Source organism: Sebastes fasciatus, chromosome 2 (assembly GCF_043250625.1).
Source record: "Sebastes fasciatus isolate fSebFas1 chromosome 2, fSebFas1.pri, whole genome shotgun sequence".
In the NCBI taxonomy this organism is placed as follows: Eukaryota; Metazoa; Chordata; class Actinopteri; order Perciformes; family Sebastidae; genus Sebastes; species Sebastes fasciatus.
In genome coordinates this window covers 12,744,051-12,763,731 of record NC_133796.1, presented here as the reverse complement: position 1 = coordinate 12,763,731, position 19,681 = coordinate 12,744,051, and the positions used below count along the sequence as shown (strand labels likewise).

At 42.4% G+C, this 19,681-nt stretch overlaps 1 protein-coding gene across 2 annotated transcripts in view; it reads left to right on the top strand.

Annotated features, from left to right (window-relative positions):
- Positions 1-15,476, top strand: part of tox3 (TOX high mobility group box family member 3) — a 45,353-nt gene extending 29,877 nt beyond the window's left edge. For both annotated transcript variants that reach the window (XM_074610145.1, XM_074610153.1), the window contains exons 3-7: positions 5,446-5,697; positions 12,866-13,129; positions 13,717-13,947; positions 14,106-14,186; positions 14,437-15,476. In XM_074610145.1, the coding sequence (XP_074466246.1) occupies positions 5,446-5,697; positions 12,866-13,129; positions 13,717-13,947; positions 14,106-14,186; positions 14,437-15,333 (1,725 nt within the window). In that variant the 3' untranslated portion in view covers positions 15,334-15,476. The remainder of the gene's footprint in view (positions 1-5,445; positions 5,698-12,865; positions 13,130-13,716; positions 13,948-14,105; positions 14,187-14,436) is intronic.
- The last annotated feature ends 4,205 nt before the right edge of the window (positions 15,477-19,681 follow it).

The following is a 19,681-nucleotide window of genomic DNA, read 5'->3' as shown; positions in this document are numbered from 1 at the left end:
CAAATTTTGCTCACATTACGTAACATTAGCCACCCTAAACTTCTGGTCATACCAATACCAGGGCAAGTGAGACTGTAGCAGCAAAACTCCATGTGTTTTAATGCTTGTGAATTCAACTTTTAATTTATAAGAATGGAGGAAGAATGTGTTATTTCTTTCTTCATAAGAAAGAAGAATAAAGTTTCCCTTTAATATACCTTATGTATAGCATTATGGTTCGTTGTCTTTGGTAAGAATTGTGTTGCTGTCAGGGCTTTGACTCTTAAAAAGAAGATAGTTGTTCACTTTGTGTGCTATAAGCATTACCACATATGCCTTAAAGCTAAATAGAAACCTGTTAGCATCCAGTAATTATTTGTCTACACAACACATACTGTATATTTAAAATGACAGTATGTACCATGCTCGAGGCAGAACGTTCCTACATCAGAACAGCCGACCTGTATTTGCTGCTTAGATGGCTGGTGTATCATTTACCTTATGCACTTAGAGGATGAGATAAGATGACCTTGGTGTGCCTGGTAAAGCATACATCCTAGCAGGGAAAGCTTGACTGCTTCCCTCAGGGAAAAGGATACTGTACACTGAGATTGTGTTCCACTCAGATGTATCACTTTACTTTCCCAATCAAATTAGAGACGTGTAATGAACTATAAATATGTAGAAATGGACTACAAATGATCCAAATTTGAAGTAATGTTGATAAGGGGTGCCATGGTTGATGTTGTCATTTGAGTAGCTGCACTCTGCCTGTCTAGATATTTGAAACTGGATCCTCAATCCTGCCTCTATTGATTCTGAGGCCTATTATATGCAGTAATTGCATGCTGCTGCCTTTAACAAGTCTTGGTTATTGCATCTGTGAATTGCATTACTACATTTATTGAAGGGCTGGGAATATTGCCCGAAAAGCTTTCTCTTGCTCTTTGTCCTGATATTGAAAGAGCACTATGGCAGCTCAAAGATAAAATATTCACTGAAACACATCTCCTAGTCACCTCCCTGTATTTTTCTATTGTTGTATTGTTTTAGTGTTTCATTTTTTAGAGTTACAGTAAACAATGTGCATACTTTATATATAAAGCAGCATCAAGAGTTTGTAGACCATTCACACTAAAGTCACTTTTAGCCATGCTAGTGGCCTGGCTCAAGGGATGGTAATGTTGGTCAGTCAGAAGGTCCACTACTTTGGTCCAGACATTAATGTTTTCCAGAGGATGAAGCCTATACTTACTTTGATGATCCTCTGACTTTTCCTCTAGCGCCACAATAAGGTTCACCTTTTTGGTTTTTATTGCCAATGTCTTGAAAATGAAAGGATGGATTGCCTATAGAGGAAGACTCTGGTGTATTTCACTGACTTTTCATCCAGAGCCTCCAGGATATTTTACAGGCGATATTACAGATACTTTTTCACTTATCTCTTGAAATATGTCAACATCTGACAGATGGATTGGCAGAAAGTGTTGTTCTGACATTCAGGGTTCCCAGACGATGTATAGCCTACGACTTTGGTGATCCCTCCACTTATTTCCTCTGGCACCACCATGAGTGTTTTTAAGTGAAATGTCTCTTCAACTATTGAATGGATTCTACAGACATGTGACCCCATCAGGATGAATCTTAAAGCTTTGATGATCCCATTACTTTTATTCTAGTACCACCATTTAGTCAACATTTGATGTGTCCAATATGGTTTTGTGACTAAATACTTGCAAAACTAATGGCATTACCCATCAGCCACAGCTGCACTTTGTGTTGTTGTCAAATGATCTTATTGCAATTTTAAACATTTTGCAATATGCTATATAGTATTGCAATAAGATATATTGCGATTTATTTTCTTTTTTCAACTGCAAATTATGCAGTTTGTCAACATCTGTTTTATCTAATAAGATACAGTTTTCACTCTGTTCATTTCAGAGTTTTCATTCACATATCGTCAGGTGAGAGGTCAGGGGACCCCTTTTGAAAATGGCCATGCCAGTTTTTCTTCACCAAAGTTTTGCAAGACTTTGGAGCATTATTTAGCGTTCTTCCTGACAATCTGACATGACCAAGTTAACATAACATGGTTGATACCAATGGATTCCTTAGGTTTTTCTAGTTTCATATGATACCAGTATCTTCTAGACTGAGCAACATACAACTACAACCTCAGAAAGACAGTATAGCAGTTGGATTGTTAAGTAATAGTTTATATAATAAAAGATTGATGTCCGTGTATAGATACAATATTGCCACGCAAAATATCGCAATACTATGCTGTATCGATTTTTTCCTCCCACCCCTACAGTATAGTGTCGTCCAGGTTTACCACTGGGGACTGGAGATTTCCCACACACCTGCTCAGGATGGTCATGCTGGGTACATCAGGCCTCTCTGTTACAAGCCCTGATCTGCCCTCATACCACTGGACCCTGTGGCTGCCAATGGAAACACACACACACACACTACAGTCTCTCTCTCTGTTGTGCTGTTCCTTGCCCACCCTTTAACATGTACATGCCTGCACATCCCAAGCCAGCATCTGGCCTGGCACTTGGCTCCGCTGAGCCTTTCAGAACAATTTAAATGGATAATCAGGCTGGTGATGCGAAGAAAGTGGATTGTGCATCTCTTAATCTCCGATCAGAGCCCCCCTAAGCTGCTCCTGGTGCAGAATTAGACTGGCTTTATGTGAAATGACACTAGACAGTGTGCAACACTGTAACACTCTGTGGGTTCCAGTGAAATCTGGCTGCTCTTCCCCCGGGGAGAGGGCCTTTTCTTCGGAGACAGTTGACATCTTCCATACCCCCCCTCCCAAATGAGACACAAACGCCATGTCTCCATTATCAGTGCCCCTGGTGCAGATGTTAATTTGTATCATCATTAACAAAGGCGATGCACACAAGCACAGTCTCTGGTACTGATCTTGCTCTATCTTACCTCCCCCACAGTTTTTGTTTCTATCTTCTTCTAACTTCCATTCTGTTTAGCAGACACTAAACACTAACATTCCTCTCCCCCCCAAGTACATGTTTTGCTTAAAGGTCACAGTCATGCCGTGCTGCTCTCCTACAAAAGTGGAGCTCATCCAGCCAACCTTCGTCTTTGACATCTTAAATCTCTAGGTTGGCTCTGTAATTCAGGCCACAATGCACCAGCCTACTATAGGATCCACTGGCCTATATAGTTCTTCCCCGATTTACCTTACAAGGTGTCACAGCACAGGAAACCTACTTACATCAGCAAATAGTATCCGTAGTAGAGCAAGAGCAAAAAAAAATGTAAGTGATATGTTTCCTTTCCTCAAAAGCATTCCTGCAAGGGCTTATGTGGATAAATGTGGTCAAAGTATCAGAGCCTGTACAGTGTATCTGACTGAACTGGACAGGGCTGATACTTTTCTGCTGTCAGAGAGATTATAATAGTGTGCTAGTGTCTTCAGATTGCTACATGATATGATACAGATGAGACTTGGACCGTAGATGTCAAGGCTGGTGTGGAGGTTGACCCTACTCTGCGGGGACATTTGAAAAAGATGAATGAAGACCGCGATGATGAACGATCACTGACTTCCCACGTGCCACTGGAACTTTTTGTCCGTGACTCGTGACAGTTTTTGTTTTATACTTTTTATAAACACTCTGCATTTTGATTCACACGCTGCTGGACAGGCACTATTGTGATCTAAGTTCTGGAGGTTTTTTGAAGCATAATATGACGGCAGAGGACTCCGAGCAAATGGTTCCTACCGAAGGTGCTCGTGATTTATTCTGCGCTCTGTCGAGCCAGAGGCCAGGGCTGTGATGAATATGACCTCAGCTCCTTTTGAAAGGAGAACTGATTCTCTCGCCGTGAAACAAGCACTGGAAAGTGAAACAGTGGTCGGGAGCAGGAAAGAGAGAAAGAAAAGGAAGGAACTCTATTTGCTGCCTCCGCTACTGGAATTCATCAGTGCTTGTCAAGACAGCTGCCCTGAGTAGGCAATGAATTAGTTTCAAGTGTCTGTGTGCTAAAGCAAACAAGGGGAACATTAATACTCCTCTAATCAAGGGCTTTGTTGGCATATTCCCTCCGTTGTCTCCCTTCTGTTATTCCATCCCCTACCGGAGACAGAAAGACAGAGCCGAGGAAGACAGGGAAGACATGCCTGGTTAGCTTCGACCGTATAGTGAGCTCTGCTGGCAGCTCATGCAACTCTTTATATCAGGTTTATAGGTTTGAGGTTAGTAGAACTTCACCTCTGTTGTAATAGGAGTTTGGTTCCTATCTGACAAGCCATGCGATGCTGCTTTACATATGCTGTAATGTTGTCACATTTTGTTAAGAGTGAGCCAACAGAGAGTGAGACAAACCAGCTCCCCTTTCAAAGAAAACAGGGTTTATCTGAGAAAGCGAGGCATGATCATCTCCAGGACTCACGATCCCGTCGAAAATTAAATGCAGGTGTGTGGAAAGGTGAATGTGGTAGACTCAACGGTACCTGTTGAAATTGGTATAAATGCACTATTTACTCACAGTTTTTTGGCCTCTGAGCCAATTATTTTCATGCCAGGATTGTACGACACATTTCAAATATTTGATGAGGTTGCTGGAGACGGGTCTTAAACAGTACCGCAGAGGCCAAGAAAGTAGTGTTTGAGATCAACTCGAAGCACTTAGTTTTGTGTTCCCTCGTAGCTTTTTGATGCGAGCAGCAGTGTGCAAAGTGGTAGCAGTTGAAATCATGTCAGCAGATGGATAACATGCCGTTTGGCCCCGTGTTCAGCTGCATATGCGGACCTGCAGTGTGGTCATTGCGGGGATGTGAAATATATTGGCTTTCCAGAGAGAAGCTTTAATGCAATGCGCAGATGAAAACAAGACCCAAGTAGGTGAACAGTCCCATCTCCAAGAAGGCACATAAGCAAATTAAGTGTGACCAAAAGCTTTAATTCGAAAGGCAGAAGGATTAGGCTGTTTGATGAGCAGATTTAAGGGTGCAGGCGAGGGGAACAAAAAGAAACACTTCTGGCCAAGCGTAATAATCTTTGAAAATGTTCTTTAAACCCATCTCCCTGTGACGTGTATTTTCACTGCACTTCAACCCAACATCTTCCATCCTTAAGATTAAGGGCTTTTATCATGGATCCTCTCTCTCTCTCTCTCTCTCTCTCTCGTGATTGCCGCTTGATATTTTTTTGCTTTTGACGTCTTCCTTCGCGGCTCGTCCTTTTCCCTTCTTTTTTTCCTCAAAGTGGACTTTAATAGGTTTAGGAAATGTTACATCTTAGTGCACTTACAGACAAGTGTATTACCACTCCACCAAAACACTCCCTCTCTTAAACAAAGTTGTCTGATTTAATCCCTGAAGGTTTCCTTTCCGGCATGTTAGGTAAGGCCCACCTCAGCGAATGCTTCCTGGCTGTTTTGAGTTGTTGGATTTCATGATTTTGTATTTTTCCTCTTCTCCTGCAGACTTTTCACACACCCAGTTTGGGAGACGAGGAGTTTGAAATCCCTCCCATCACGCCTCCACCTGAGACGGAGTCCGGTCTGGGTCTATCGGAAGTGGACTCACCTTTCCCAACGATGCCGGAGCCCCCGGTTCCTCACAGGGGTCTCTTAATCCCCCAGTTCCCCCCTCAGAGCCTGGATCTGCCCTCTATTACCATCTCACGCAACATGATGGACCAGGAAGGGGTGTCTGTCAACAACGGCCAACCTGTGGTGAGCGCCGCTATGCATATACACCAAGAAGTCTATTTATTTTCGGAGACTAGAGAAATGTTATCCTCATCTGTCAACACACAGAAATCCTGCAGTAGCGACTGCTCCAGTATGTGTCCTACTGGTAGCTGCAGCTCCAGATGTGCTTTTTGATGGTGCATCCAAACTAAAAGATTTGATTTATAAGTGGACATTCCTGATATCAGAAGCATACAGTCCTTAAATGAGCCCTTTTTACTGAACCGTAATGTCACCTTCACAATTTTTTGTACGCCTCCTGTTGTCAGTGCATCTGGCGCAGCATCTGGCCTTGTTTACAACGCAGGAGGTATATGATCACATTGAGTAAATGTCATGATATTATGTTACTTACTGTGAGGATTTTTTTTTTTTTGTGGGTGATCCACCTCTGTAAGGTGAGCAGATGTGAATAGATCACAGGTGTTAAAGTACAAAGCGTAGTCGGTCCCAGGAGGACAGTGAAAATGGGACCCAAAAGTGCCACAGTTTCACATGCTCATATTTAATTCATGTTGCCTCGAGAAGCCCCTTTTTTTCCCTGTTGTAAATGCTGATGCATGCTTCTGTCCAATGTCGCACGAGGTCTTCAGAAAAGACACATCGCTTTTGTTTGGAGTTTAAGGTCAGCTTTGTCTTTGCGTTGTAGAGAATTAACCTCAAAGAAAGGACTTTATGAACCTACTTTTAGCTTAATCCTCTGATACGGACGGTCAAACATGGAGCAGCAGATGAAATAATCACTCTCTTTATGTTGCTATGTGCTATATAGATTGTGAGATTGTTGTCTCGCGGTGGAAAGGCATTTTCAAAATGCCACAATCATAGAAGCATTGAGGAGGAAAAATGGAAATGTCACTGGCTGACTAGTTGTCTTACGGACCTATTATAAAAATGGAAGATTCATTTATAGGAGAAACAGAAATGAAAAGGACAAAGGCATGAGCGGAGAGATGATGATGTTGATGCTGAATTTGCTTTGTGAAGCACAAAACACATTGAGAAGAGGTGCCATGATCATTATAACTGTGTGAATAAATGAAATGTGTTTTAGACCCCCCCTCCTGCCAACCCCACCTCCTTTCTCTCCAACACATTTGTTGAATCACGCTGATATTAGAGATATTTATTTACATTCCATATGGGAAGAGGCTATAACATTTTTACAGCTCTTTTCCCTGCTTCCATGCTTCTGGCATGTAAAATAATTGCGGCTTTTAAAATATCTCCGCCGCATACAGTAAGTGAGCCCCAGAAGGCTTTTGCCTAAAGAATTTTCATTTCATGGTCAGTTAAGCTTTCTACATCTGGAAGAAACGGAACCTTGACACAATTACATTCCTGACTGTTCTCACGACTTGCTGGAGGATTAGATTTGATTCTCAAACATTATTCCTCTTTAACACCATTTGCATGGCTCATGTCTCTGATTGTGCCGAGACTCTATTAAAAAACCAGGGAGGAGAATGTGGGTTTCTGCTCCTTTGCCTCGTGGCTTTGTCGTCGGCAACACTACTCACTTTGTTATCAGTCATCGCACATTGTACCGCGGGAAGGCTCGTGGTGGCCCTTCATTTTTCCCCGTAAATGGGATTGATCCCCAAAAGTCTCGTGACAATGCCTTTAGAAATTCTATTCATCTATGGCGTTATCTTCGCCTCGAAAAGAGAACGCAACTTTTTAAATGAGATAAGTAACAACACTGTTCGCAGTGCTTTCTATATACAAGAGACAATGATTTACGAAGGCCCTAAGAGGGGTGTTTTGTCATTTTGTCAGCGCACTGATAAAGGAATGACAACCTTATATACATGATTACATTCTGTGGTATTTGTTATGGCTGCGGGGGCAAACAAATAAACCGTGCACTATTGCAATTACATTTTTCATCAAGCCACCGCCGCTCATATTTCCTAAACACTTGTCTTTGGTTTTTCTTCCTCTATACCGGTGGAGAATATTTAGCTTGTGCGGACGCCTGTCTCTTATCAGAACTTAATGAGAAACCCAACCAGTGAATATACCTGGGCTATTTTAAAAAAGGCTTCTTCCATGTCATTGCATTGCCAAGTGTTGCTGCTAATTCCATCCCCATAATGTTTGGCGTATGTCTTTCCAAATTGGCCACAGATGCCGGGGCTTCTACAAAGAGAAATACATTTTCTCAGCTGCAATGTGCCTGGCAAGCCATGAATCTGAAGTCATTATTTATTTAATCTGCTCTCCTAACAAGCTTCTGACTCTCATTTTTGTCTCCCAGCATGTGTCCTCCTGATTTGTGATTGAATCTCAATAGTGCCAAATAGTACTGGAGTTAGAGCTGCCAGTGTTGCTTTATTCACAATTTCTTCTCGATTTTTCTCCCCGCTGCACAGCAAGGGTCTCTGGGTTCCATTTCAAAAAACACCTGGTGCCTCCACCACACTTTTTTCGACACATGTAGGCATGTACTGAAATATCCTCCGCGATTGGATTCGAAACCTACAGTAACTAGTTGTTGAAAATCAATATTTAGGAGATGTGAGCCCTGCTGTCTTATTACATTTACCCACTATGTGGTGATGCATTATATACTGTATGTTTCATTACCAACTAGCTCGTTCACACGTCATTAGCTTTACAGCAGCAAATATATGCTAATGTCTGTTTGGACCGCATGAAAGCGAGGCTGAAAAAAAGAGATTTGTTGTTCACATGATTTGATATGCCTTGATGTTGTGTAGATTGCCAGCGAGTATAATACCCTGGGTTTAGACTGGTCAAAAACCACTATATCCTGAATCAAATGGAACATGTGAGCACTGTTGCAGAAAGCATGTTTTTCTACACTTCCCTCTTATCTCCCTTCCAAGCCAAGAAGCACTGACATGAGTTGTACATCAATTTAAGAGAGTGGATTTTTTTTTTCCTCTCTCTCTCTCTCTCTCTCTCTCTCTCTCTCTCTCTCTCTCTCTCTCTCTCTCTCTCTCTCTCTCTCTCTCTCGCTCCGTTTCTTTTTTCTTTTCTCCCTCGACAGACAGCTATTGTGACATATTGGGTCAGTCAGAAATGAAAGATATTCATGCAGGCATGCAATACTTGTAATGAAGTCTCAGCTTGACCTTCTGCATGATTGATTCTGTAATTTACTTTTCTCAGGCAGCTCTCAAAATGAAATGATGTCAGTGTTGGACAAGTTTTAAATACCCATAATGCATCAGGAGGAATGGCGGAAAGGGGGTACGGGTCAGTGGCTGTTCCGGACCGAGGGGAGGGAGCCTAGTGGCCTCGCAGTCTGACGGGGCGGGGGGGAGACAGAGAGAGATTTGTTTTTAAGTGGGGGTTAGAGGTTGGGGAGATAGATGGACTGAGTTTGCACACCACAGAGAGAGAGAGAGAGAAAGAGAGAGAAGTGTGTTTGACTGAGACAGGGCAGGGGAAAGAAAAACAATTTATCTTCATGCTATTATAGCCTTTACCGGCATTCAAAATTCCATTTTTCTCATTTGGCTTAAGCACAGACTTTCAGCAGGTTGCTGAAAATGGAAGGAAAAAAATAAAATGGTGTACCCGTTTAGAAGGCGAGTAAAGGAATATGTGCAGAGCACTGATAAACTATCTTTAATAGGACTGACCTTTCATGCTGGCGAAAGTTACTGGGGGATTCATCCTTATAATTACCATATAGATGATTTTACCCCTCTCCTGCCATGGAACATTTCCAAGAGCTCTGGCATTGATTGAATGGAAATTGAACTTGTTAACATTCTTTTCAGCCTGTTACAGCTCAGTACATGGTGCCACTGTTCATAAATTCGCCCCAAATTCTGATTTCTAATATCTTACAGAGCAGACTGGAGCGGAGCCTGCTTTCGTTGACATCAGTGTTGAGATTTTTATCACTCGGTGAATGCCTAATGTTTCATTTTGTGTCCAGCTGCTGTGTGTTTATTGGCCTGCATTTATTGTGGAAAGGGTTTCACACATTGTCAATAGTGGGTTTTTTTCTCATCTGCTAGTCTTCCGAACGCTTCATGTGGCTCTGTGTGGAGTGTTTGCTGTGTTAAGTGTGGCTGAGGCCAACAATAATGTAGCTATTTTTCTTCTTTTTTGCAGCATATTGTTGACAGCATTATGTTGTTGTCGGCTAACACAATGGGGAATATTACAAAATGAATTTACATTTATTGATTTGGGAGTAGATTTCAGCTTGTTAGTGTTTGACCGTGCAAACACACACCTACACACACACACACACACACACACACACACACACACACACAAACACACACACAGACCTGACTAAGGAGGGCACATCTGGCCACTGTGTACTCAAGATAAGGACTTATTTGCAGATTTACGATGACTATCAAAATATCCAGTTAGATGTCTGCTGCGACTGCTGACAATACTGCAATCAAAATGCAAATGAGGAAGTAGAGGGACATAAATAACCATCCTAGTACCAGATTCATATTCACAATCAAGGCAACTGTTACTCAAGGTGATTTCTTTCACTGTTATTAGCTGTTATCTTTTCTTGCTGATGCTGGCGCTTCTCTGACGTAACCGTCATCGTTCTTTTGTTACATAGAGCAACATATCCTTTGTGTTTTCTCAATGATTGAATTCAAATTTATTGGACACCTTGTATTTTGGTCTTTTCTCAAGCTCTTTTATGACCATTATTGTATATGATATTGTCTTTAATCAAATGTTTTTTTGTTTTTTTAAAAAAGTGCAAAGTATTCTTATACAAGGTTTCGTATGATTTCTTACGAAAAGTTTTACCTAATTTTTCATGCGTTTTCCTACGAATGTCCAGCAACATATGATGCATGTGTCAATCTCCGTACCAGTCTTTTCAAAATAAAACTAAGTTAGGTTTAAGAAAAGATCAACTCGGATAGGTTTAGGCAACAAAACTACTTAGTTAGGTTTAGGCAACAAAACGAAAGTTACGTATGTAACTACGGTTCTATGAATCCTGGATTATCAGTAAGGATGAAATAAAACAACTTGGTTAGCTTTAGGCAACAAAACTACTTAGGTTTAGGAAAAGATCAGCTTGGTCAGGTTTAGGTTTAGGCAACAAAACTACTTAGTTAGGTTTAGGAAAAGATCGTGATTTGGGTTAAAATAACTCTGAAAGTGGCGTAACTTAAATACAGAAGTTACGTGACTAATAAATCAACGTTGACTTCTGGTTTCACACGGGGTACAAACACCGGTCTCCTGGGCGAAAGTCCGGTGTTTTTTGACCCACCCATCCACCCTGACCACTTCCCTATGCAGCGTTTGTAACTTTTATACTTCCTTGTTCACAATTACGTGGATTACATACAAATTGATTTTGTATGCTTATATTGAATTACAGTGCATTACTTTTCGTAGGTATAGCTACGAACGCTGTATGAAAACAGATTGGATAGAGTGAAAAGCCCATTTGCTGCTACTCCAGTTATTGCTACAATATTCTATGCGATAAAATAAGCCATTTAGCAGGCTGAATGTGATATGATTTAGTGTTTAACTATGGTCATCAGTGCATATTTGTTTTTAAAAATACACAACATCCAAAGGCCATTCAGGAGAAGAAACCATATTTTAAACAAATGGCAGAAGAGTCAAAACTGCATCATTGGGATTGGGGCAAAAGTGTTATTATACAGATGGCCACGACTAATGAGCTCAGTGTGTGCGTCTTTGATGTTCGCAGCGAGCAGAGAGCAAACTGCGAGCCATCGTGTTCTCAGTAATGAAGATGACAATAGCACGCGGAACATGGCGGGTTGCAGATATGTAAATCACAGCCGTTTGGTCACAGGCTTGTTTATTGCAGCTTTTATTTGCGAGAAGACTGAAAGCTTCCATATTTGAAGCATCACAACAATATGTCTTCAATTTCTCCCCCCCACCTCCGCCTCACCTTTTGCAAAATCGTCCTCGCACATGTAAATATAAATCCGCTCTCACTTCATAGATTGTATTTATGATAAGCAGTAGACACGGCGTATATGAGAAAGAAATGGATTGTAGATCCAATATGTTTCTGTCTGAAATGGTGTTACAATATTGTTTTTGAAGACGGGGCATTCATAAGGTTCTTTCAATAAAGCCAGGTGTGTGGGTTTATGATGTGTTGATGTTGGGAGAGATTGAGTTTGCGCTGCTGAATACCAGATGGATGTACCCAGGGAGAACAAATCACCTTTTCTGTTGTGTTCCACGTCCCCTCCTCTGTTCCATGTCAGCTCCGCTGGCTCTCTGATCAGTCTTCCCTCTGGGGAAGCTGGCAGTCCTTGTAATTTCATCTTCGCCACAATCAATGCAAACATGTTGCATGCACCTTCTCGTAGACTCTTTTCAACAACTGAACATTTAAAAAAAGAAAAAAGTGAAAGAGATTTTGAAAATGTTATTACATTGTGCCCTGGATGGTAGGAAGGGAGGGGGAGCTTTCCAAAACCCTTAAGCTTCATACCTTCAGCCAGTTCATTTATGGAGTTGATTATATAGAAGTATTTTTTTCCACTCTGGCAGTCAAAAATTATCTATGAAAGGTGCCTCTTTCACAGAGTTATAACTTTAAAGTAGCGTTGCACTTAAGCATAGAGGCTCGTGGGCCGCCTCCAACTAAACTTTGTAGACATGTAGGTGCATGCATACAAACTGCTACTCGATTTTATTGTGGCATTTGAAGTTATGTACCACAGAGCCGGAGAACTGAGTCCACTGTTCCCCTCCAGGGACCGGGCAGTCAAAAGCTGTGTCACAGATTTCCATACAATAGAGTTTTTAAATGAATCAACTGAGCTGTGCAGCCATCTATTACTGGCTTATAAAGTTGGCTCCTCGGGTGTCGAGATAATTTATCATGGCCTGTAATAGAGACATTTAAGACGCGGGACATGGTGACATGTGATCTGCCACATAACAATCCGCAGAATCCAATGACCCGATTTCCTCTCTGGGACGGAGATACCGCTTCATGAGCTTTGTGCACTGGGCAGCGGAGTGTCATACAGAGATATCTTTGGGCTGGAGAAATGAGTCTTTGCAGCCAAAACAACCAAGAGCAGTATGAAAGCAGAGGGAAAGGGATCAATCAAATATTACATTTGGTTATTATTGTCTTAACCCCTTTGCTTTTGTATCAATTCCTTTACAGAACGTTGGACCAGGCCATCTTCGCCAGTACCAGCCCAACCCGGCCATGGTGATGAAGTCCATCATCAGCATGAACAGCCCCAATGGGATGTTGTCACGGAATCAGCTGACCACCATCAACCAATCCCAGCTCAACGCGCAGCTGAGCCTAAACATGGCGGGACCCAACATCGTCCACACTTCCCCGTCACCGCCCGCCAGCAAGTCCGCCACGCCGTCTCCCTCCAGCTCCATCAACGAAGACGACCAGGACGAAAGCAACAGGGTGAGCAAAGCTAGAAATCATTTGGATTACTCTATTAAATGGTAATAGAGTGCTCCAGGGATGACGTATTTTTGTACGCCAACCAGGAAGTAGCATCGCACTGATTCCCTCGACAAAAAGCCAATGGGATTTTTCCATTGGGTTTTGGATTATGGCAGAAAATAAGCTCCGTGGCAAACACACATTTATGATACTTACACGTTTTGTTCAGCAAGATAATCTCCACAGATGAGCACCACTTTCTAAAGGCAGACTTGTGTTCGATATGATGATGTTTAGTGGTCTCTTTTAGCCACTTGTTAGCAACCGGCTTTTTCACAAGTGGGATATCTACTGATGTATTTTGTGTTGTACAATATAAGCGTTAAAATCTTGTAAGCTTGTGTTAACCACAGACCTTATTTCAGGCATCTCGCTAAAAACTCATTCAAAAAATCCATTGACTTCGAGACGAGGGAACCAGAAGTGCTAAATGCTTACTCATTTCCGGGTTTTAAGACTCATTCCTGCAGAACTCAATTGTAGGGAATTAACCGCTGATGTAAAAGAGTTTTTTTTTTAAATTGTCTTTATCTCAATCATTGCAGGTCATTGGAGAGAAGCGACCAGCCCCCATAGATCCCGCAAAGAAGCCCAAGACTCCTAAGAAGAAGAAGAAGAAGGATCCCAATGAGCCTCAGAAGCCGGTGTCGGCTTATGCCCTGTTCTTCAGAGACACCCAGGCCGCTATTAAGGGTCAGAATCCCAACGCCACCTTTGGAGAGGTGTCCAAGATTGTGGCCTCCATGTGGGACGGTCTGGGAGAGGAGCAGAAGCAGGTACTACAAAGTTTAATTATTCATACATCATCACAGAAACCGATATATATACAGTATGTGATCTGTGTAATGTACTCTAGAGTATATTGTAATAGTAATCATCTCTAATAATAAGACACTTTATTTGTCGATTAACACGTACCTTTGTGTCATCGCAGGTTTACAAAAGCAAAACAGAAGCTGCCAAGAAAGAATATTTAAAAGCCCTTGCAGCATACCGTGCCAGCCTGGTTTCCAAGGTGAGAAACTGTTCCTTCCTTTCACCTGAACAATGTGTGACTTTAACAGAAAAGTTAATTAAATCTCTCAAAATTCCTTGTATTACATTGTACACTGTGAAGTAGTAGAAAACTCTTTGGTAATGAGAAAAGCAACTGAAGCAATTTGATGAAACAATACCTAGTATACCTATAGATAGAGGAAATGGTGTTCTTCAGAAGGGAAAACTGTGGCTTTGTAGATAAGTTTGGATATTTTTCCCCCATCCAGGCTGCAGCAGAATCAGCGGAGGCCCAGACTATCCGCTCAGTACAGCAGACCCTGGCCTCCACCAGCCTGTCCCCTGGCCTGGTGATGCCTTCACCCCTCAACCAGCACCCCTCTATGTCAGCAGCTTCCATGGCCCTCCAACAACAAGGCATACCACGGGCCATTGCCCCAAAACCCCTGCAGATGAGACTAGGGGGCAATCAGATTGTGACCTCGGTCACAGTCTCCCACCAGAACATGTCCTCCGGGATGCCGCCGCAGCTGCTCGGCCAGATGGGTGCCGGAGGGGGCATGGTGGCGGGCGCCCAGTCCACAGCGGTGTCTCAGATGAGCCCGCCGATGCAGCCGCAGCAGCATGCGATGCAGCAGCAGATGCAGCAGCAGCAGATGCAGCAGCACCTCCAGCACCATCAGATGCAGCAGCAGCAGATGCATCACCAGCAGATCCAGCAGCAGATGCAGCATCAGCATTTCCAGCACCACCTCCAGCAACAGCTGCAGCAGCACCACATGCAGCAGCAGCAGCAGCAGCAACACCAACAGCAGCAGCACCAACAGCAGCAACACCAACAGCAGCAACACCAACAGCAGCAACACCAACAACAGCAGCAGCAGCAGCAACAGCAGCAGCAGCAGCAGCAGCAACAGCAGCAGCAGCAGCAGATGCAGCTGCAACACATGCAGATACAACATCAGCTGCATCAGCAGCAGATTCAACATCTCCAGCAGCAGCAGCACCAGTCCCAGTGTTCCCCACCCCAGCACTCTCCTGGTACGCCCCATTCAGTGGGAGGCTCTGCATCGCTCGGCAGCCCCCAGCCGGCCCCACAGCAGCAACCACACCCCTCCCAAATCCAGGCCCATGCCCAGGTCCTGTCCCAAGTCAGCATTTACTGAGCCAAATGGAAATCCTATCTCAAAGAACAGGAATAGAATAAAAGCATCATTCCACGTTGCTTTTCTAAGTTGCACTTAAGAAGTGTGTAAGATTTAGAATGTTATACAAAGAACTTGTCCATTGTTATAGACGGATATGCACACGCGTGTACAGGGGGGTAAACATTGGGTTTTTTGTCTATAAAATAGGCCCGAGCTGTGACAGAAGCCTGTTAGGGCGAGCGCCCAGCGATTGTTTATTTGTTTGTTTGTGAGGTCTTTTCAGTTGTCAATTTAAACTGACTGGGCACACAATACGTTGAAAGACGTGTGTCTTTCGCTGTTTTATTTAACAATAAAGCTTTATTTATGAGGCCAGAGTCGTCAGTTTCGGCACAGCAGAAGGACATTTTGAATGCAAAAAGGATTTCTATCAGATCTCACCTGGACTGAGTGACTCACAGGATCCTTGCTGGAAACCAGTAAACCCACACATCAGTCTTTGTTCCCACACTGGCCAGTATATAGCGAGACTTTCTTTACTCCAACCTTTCACCCATCGCTCTTGCAGATGTGACTGTTCAACAATGGCGCGGAGGAAAATGGCTTGATCAAATCATCACACGCCTGGGTGATATTTGAACACATTTAAATCATGTCACAAATGCAGACAATGTCTTGAGGAATAAGGGGAGCTGAAAATAAACAGTTCAGGGATGCAGATCTCTGGATGAACGCCTGAACAGACTGAGACAGAAACTGCCATAAATCATTTATTTCATCACATCATCCAACTGTAGCTGTAATCTGCTGTACATGTTTTGTAGAGTGGGGAGAGACCTCCCGTATCCAGTAATCTACCCTCCACATGATTTGCCCAAAAGCGTGTAACTGGCACCCCCCCCACAAAAAAAACATCTTTAATCTATTTGTTTTTACTCCAGATGTTTAACAATTAAATTATGCTTTTATTTTCTGTAACAAAGGGGATATTTTATGGGAAATACAAATGTCCGCATCAAGGCAGATGGTTTGGGGATTGATGTATTTTTACTCTGCTCCTTGATACGTCATCGTTTTTAAAAAAAGAAAACTAGCAGAGCCAGTTTCTTGCACTGCCAAAGCCAACTGAAAAAGGCATCGGAGGTATTTTTGCCAGCTGTACAGAAGTCCCTGGGGAAAAAAAAACTGAAAATGTTGTACATTTTTCATATCACCTGTTGTAAAGTTTTAATATGTGAGGCTTTAATTAAAACATTGTTAAACGACCTGTGGATTGCTATATCACATAGTGCATTTCTGCTCTTTTATACTTTTTTATGAGTTCCAATAGCAGCGATTCATTTTGTTTGTATTTTTGCTTACAAACCAATTGCTTTTGAAAACTGTCCATAGAATAAATGCATATCGGTATGGAGCTCTTGAAAGGTTGTTTCCAGCTCACAATAGGAAAAGTAATTTAATGTTTTGAGTTTTTGCTCGGCCATGAAGACGAAACCAGAGACATTCCATCACTAATATGATAGTAGCCATAATTTTGTATGAAGTATTATATATTTCTTTGTGTCTCTGTTCAAAATTAAACTATCAATCACAAATATTTATTTGGAGGAATCGGTTTATTTCGAAAGCTTTATTAGCCATAATTTCTATGAGATATTTCTTCCCGTCTCCTTGTTAGCTATTGAAAACAAATATCCACAGCACTTAGTTCTTTATGAGATATTAGAAAAATAAATAAATTTGTATGTTTTCTATGGAGTAATTCTATAAGAGAGGAAGGGGTATCCGAGCATTCATGTTGGCGTTATTATAGTGTGTGCTGTTTCTCAGTGATTTGAATGGAAGTCCATTGTAACTGTGTGTAAAAAAACAGTGTTGATACTGGACAAGGTCAGCATGTAACTGGTACTTGTCTCAATAACAGTCCCCTTCTCACACACCAGTGCATTGGATTCTGCCTCTTTCTTACTCCCTTCAAAATCGCTTCATTTCCAAGACGTCCCCGGGGGTTTGCTGAGCTCCCTTGAATAAAATGGCGAGCGGGGGGGAGGGAAGGCAGGCAAACAATAATTATCATATCTTCACAATGGGCTGTGAATCCACTGGCCCAGAGAAGGGCCTTTTTATTCCAAAAGGCAGCTGAGACATTTTAGACATGGGTTAACGTTAGTTACAAATTAGGAGAGAGAGAGAGAATCTGCTCCTGTGCTTCTGTGATAGCGGCTTGATAGAATTTTCCAAATTTTTGGTTTGTTTTCAATTAGTTGGTTTTAGGAAAAGCATTTGTAATTTGGGCTCTGCCGTCGCCGCTGCTGCTGCTGCGGTGATTGGCTCTTCATCTCGGTATGGAAACGATGCCCATTTCTCTGCTGTGATTAATTACAGCATCTGTCCTGTCAGGAGCGCGAGTGAAGAGGTCTGCAGGAAAACTGCAAATAAGCGCTGGCAACAGTCTTAAAGTGCTTATGATGAAATGAAAATTAAAAACAGCAAGTGCCGCGCATGACCTGAATCTCAACGCGGGGGGAAGAAGAGGAGAATGTGAGAGCGGGGTGTCTATGGATACCAAACACATGCTTTAAAAACACACAGTAATGAGGCTCTGGGAAATCGCCGTTATTATTCTGAACAGATTCACAGCCGAGCCCATTAATAATGCATGGAGCTCCTTGTTATTCCATAACCCCTCAGTACTGCGGTCACTGTGTGTACAAATATCTCACAGCCAGGGTTGGAGTTATGGGACTCGGCAATAAAAAGGTTACAGATATTTTCAAAACACTGCTATACACACACACACGTAATTTACAAGGATAATACACTGCTCCTCCTATTATGGGGATTGGTGTAATTTGAATAGGTGAATAAATAAATGCTGTCTGTTGTATCTGCAGGATAAGTACATTTTTTTCAGAGTGCAAAATGATATGATCATAGAAGCATGAATGCTCCTCTGTCTTTCTGTCCTCATCATTAACTAACGCTGATGAAGGGCACTATGACATTAATTTGTCATTTGAGTTAACGTAATCACAAGGTGACCTAATTGTCCTCCTCCTCCCCACCGAGGTCAGCCGCTCGGCACTGTGCCGACGATGACTAAGGAGTCAGATGTGGAAGCTGAGGGATTCTGTATTTTAATGATTTATTTGGCCCTTTTGTTGTTTTCCCGTTCAGCGCACAGATACAATGTGAGCGCAACAAAAGCCCTGCTGACACTGACCATCTGACCGTCAGACCCACGCTGCAGCCAATCTCGCAGTCTGGTCGCAGATATAGGATCTGCCACTCTGCTCTAATGCTAAACTTTGTCTCTTTAAACAGGCCTTTTTTTTCTGATGAGACCTGGTCCGGGGAAGTGCAGATGACCCTTACAAGTCCAATGCCAGTCCTCGTTTACGGGGAGGCCTCCAGTCAAATGGATGACTCCGTTTAAGGAATTCTTGACCTTGCGATGATGAGCTTTGTGAAGAGAACTATTGACCTCTGAGATGAATAGTGAACTTTGTTTGGGGGGCTGTCGGCTGCTCTGCTGGCTGGCTGGACTGTTGACATCTTTGACCAATGGTAACGTTTGTTTAGAGAACTTTTGACCTGCCAGACTAAAGGAGCGCCGTAGACGATGCCTCCCAGCAGAGTTAATGGTAAATTCAGGGTGATGGGGGGAGGGGTGCTAGTATAAATATTATGATACCCTCGCACAACCTTTCTGATAGAAATCTTTGAATTTAATTCTATTCACCATTCATTTGGTGAGTTGCTTTATCACATTAATTCTAATTAAATAAAAAAGTGCTCATTTTAATGAATTATCTGGAAAAAAAAAATACCAACAATAAATACAAATGTTCTATTCTGCTATTGCACAAATAATGTGTACTCTTTTGTTCCCTCTCCATCTTTTTCATCTCTCACAGCCACGTGTGCACATGCAACATGCAAACTCACACATGCACACGTTTTCCACCCTTGAATTTCTGCTCAGCGACGTTGCCTTGGTGACGCAGTGATTCAGCCATTAAGGCTTAGCCCCCTCTTTTGTAGTGTTCTGTTATGGTGAGTCTGATCTGCCCGTCTTATGACCTGTGTCAGCCCGCGCGCCGCTATACTACCACAACTCTCTGATACAACCGTTCTAATATGCAGAAAACTATATATACTGCGAGTATTGATGCTGCGGTCATACGTTTAACATTGCCAGGGGCAGTGGTGCAGATGTAAATAAGCCTATTTCCTGTAAATGATTAACAGTATGTAATCGTAATCAGAGGATTGACATGGATCTGCTGTTAAAGCGCCACATCTGAATTTTGCAATGAAGGAAGAAAAACTGCTGTAGATTTGATGTGAGCAAAGAAAGTCCTTG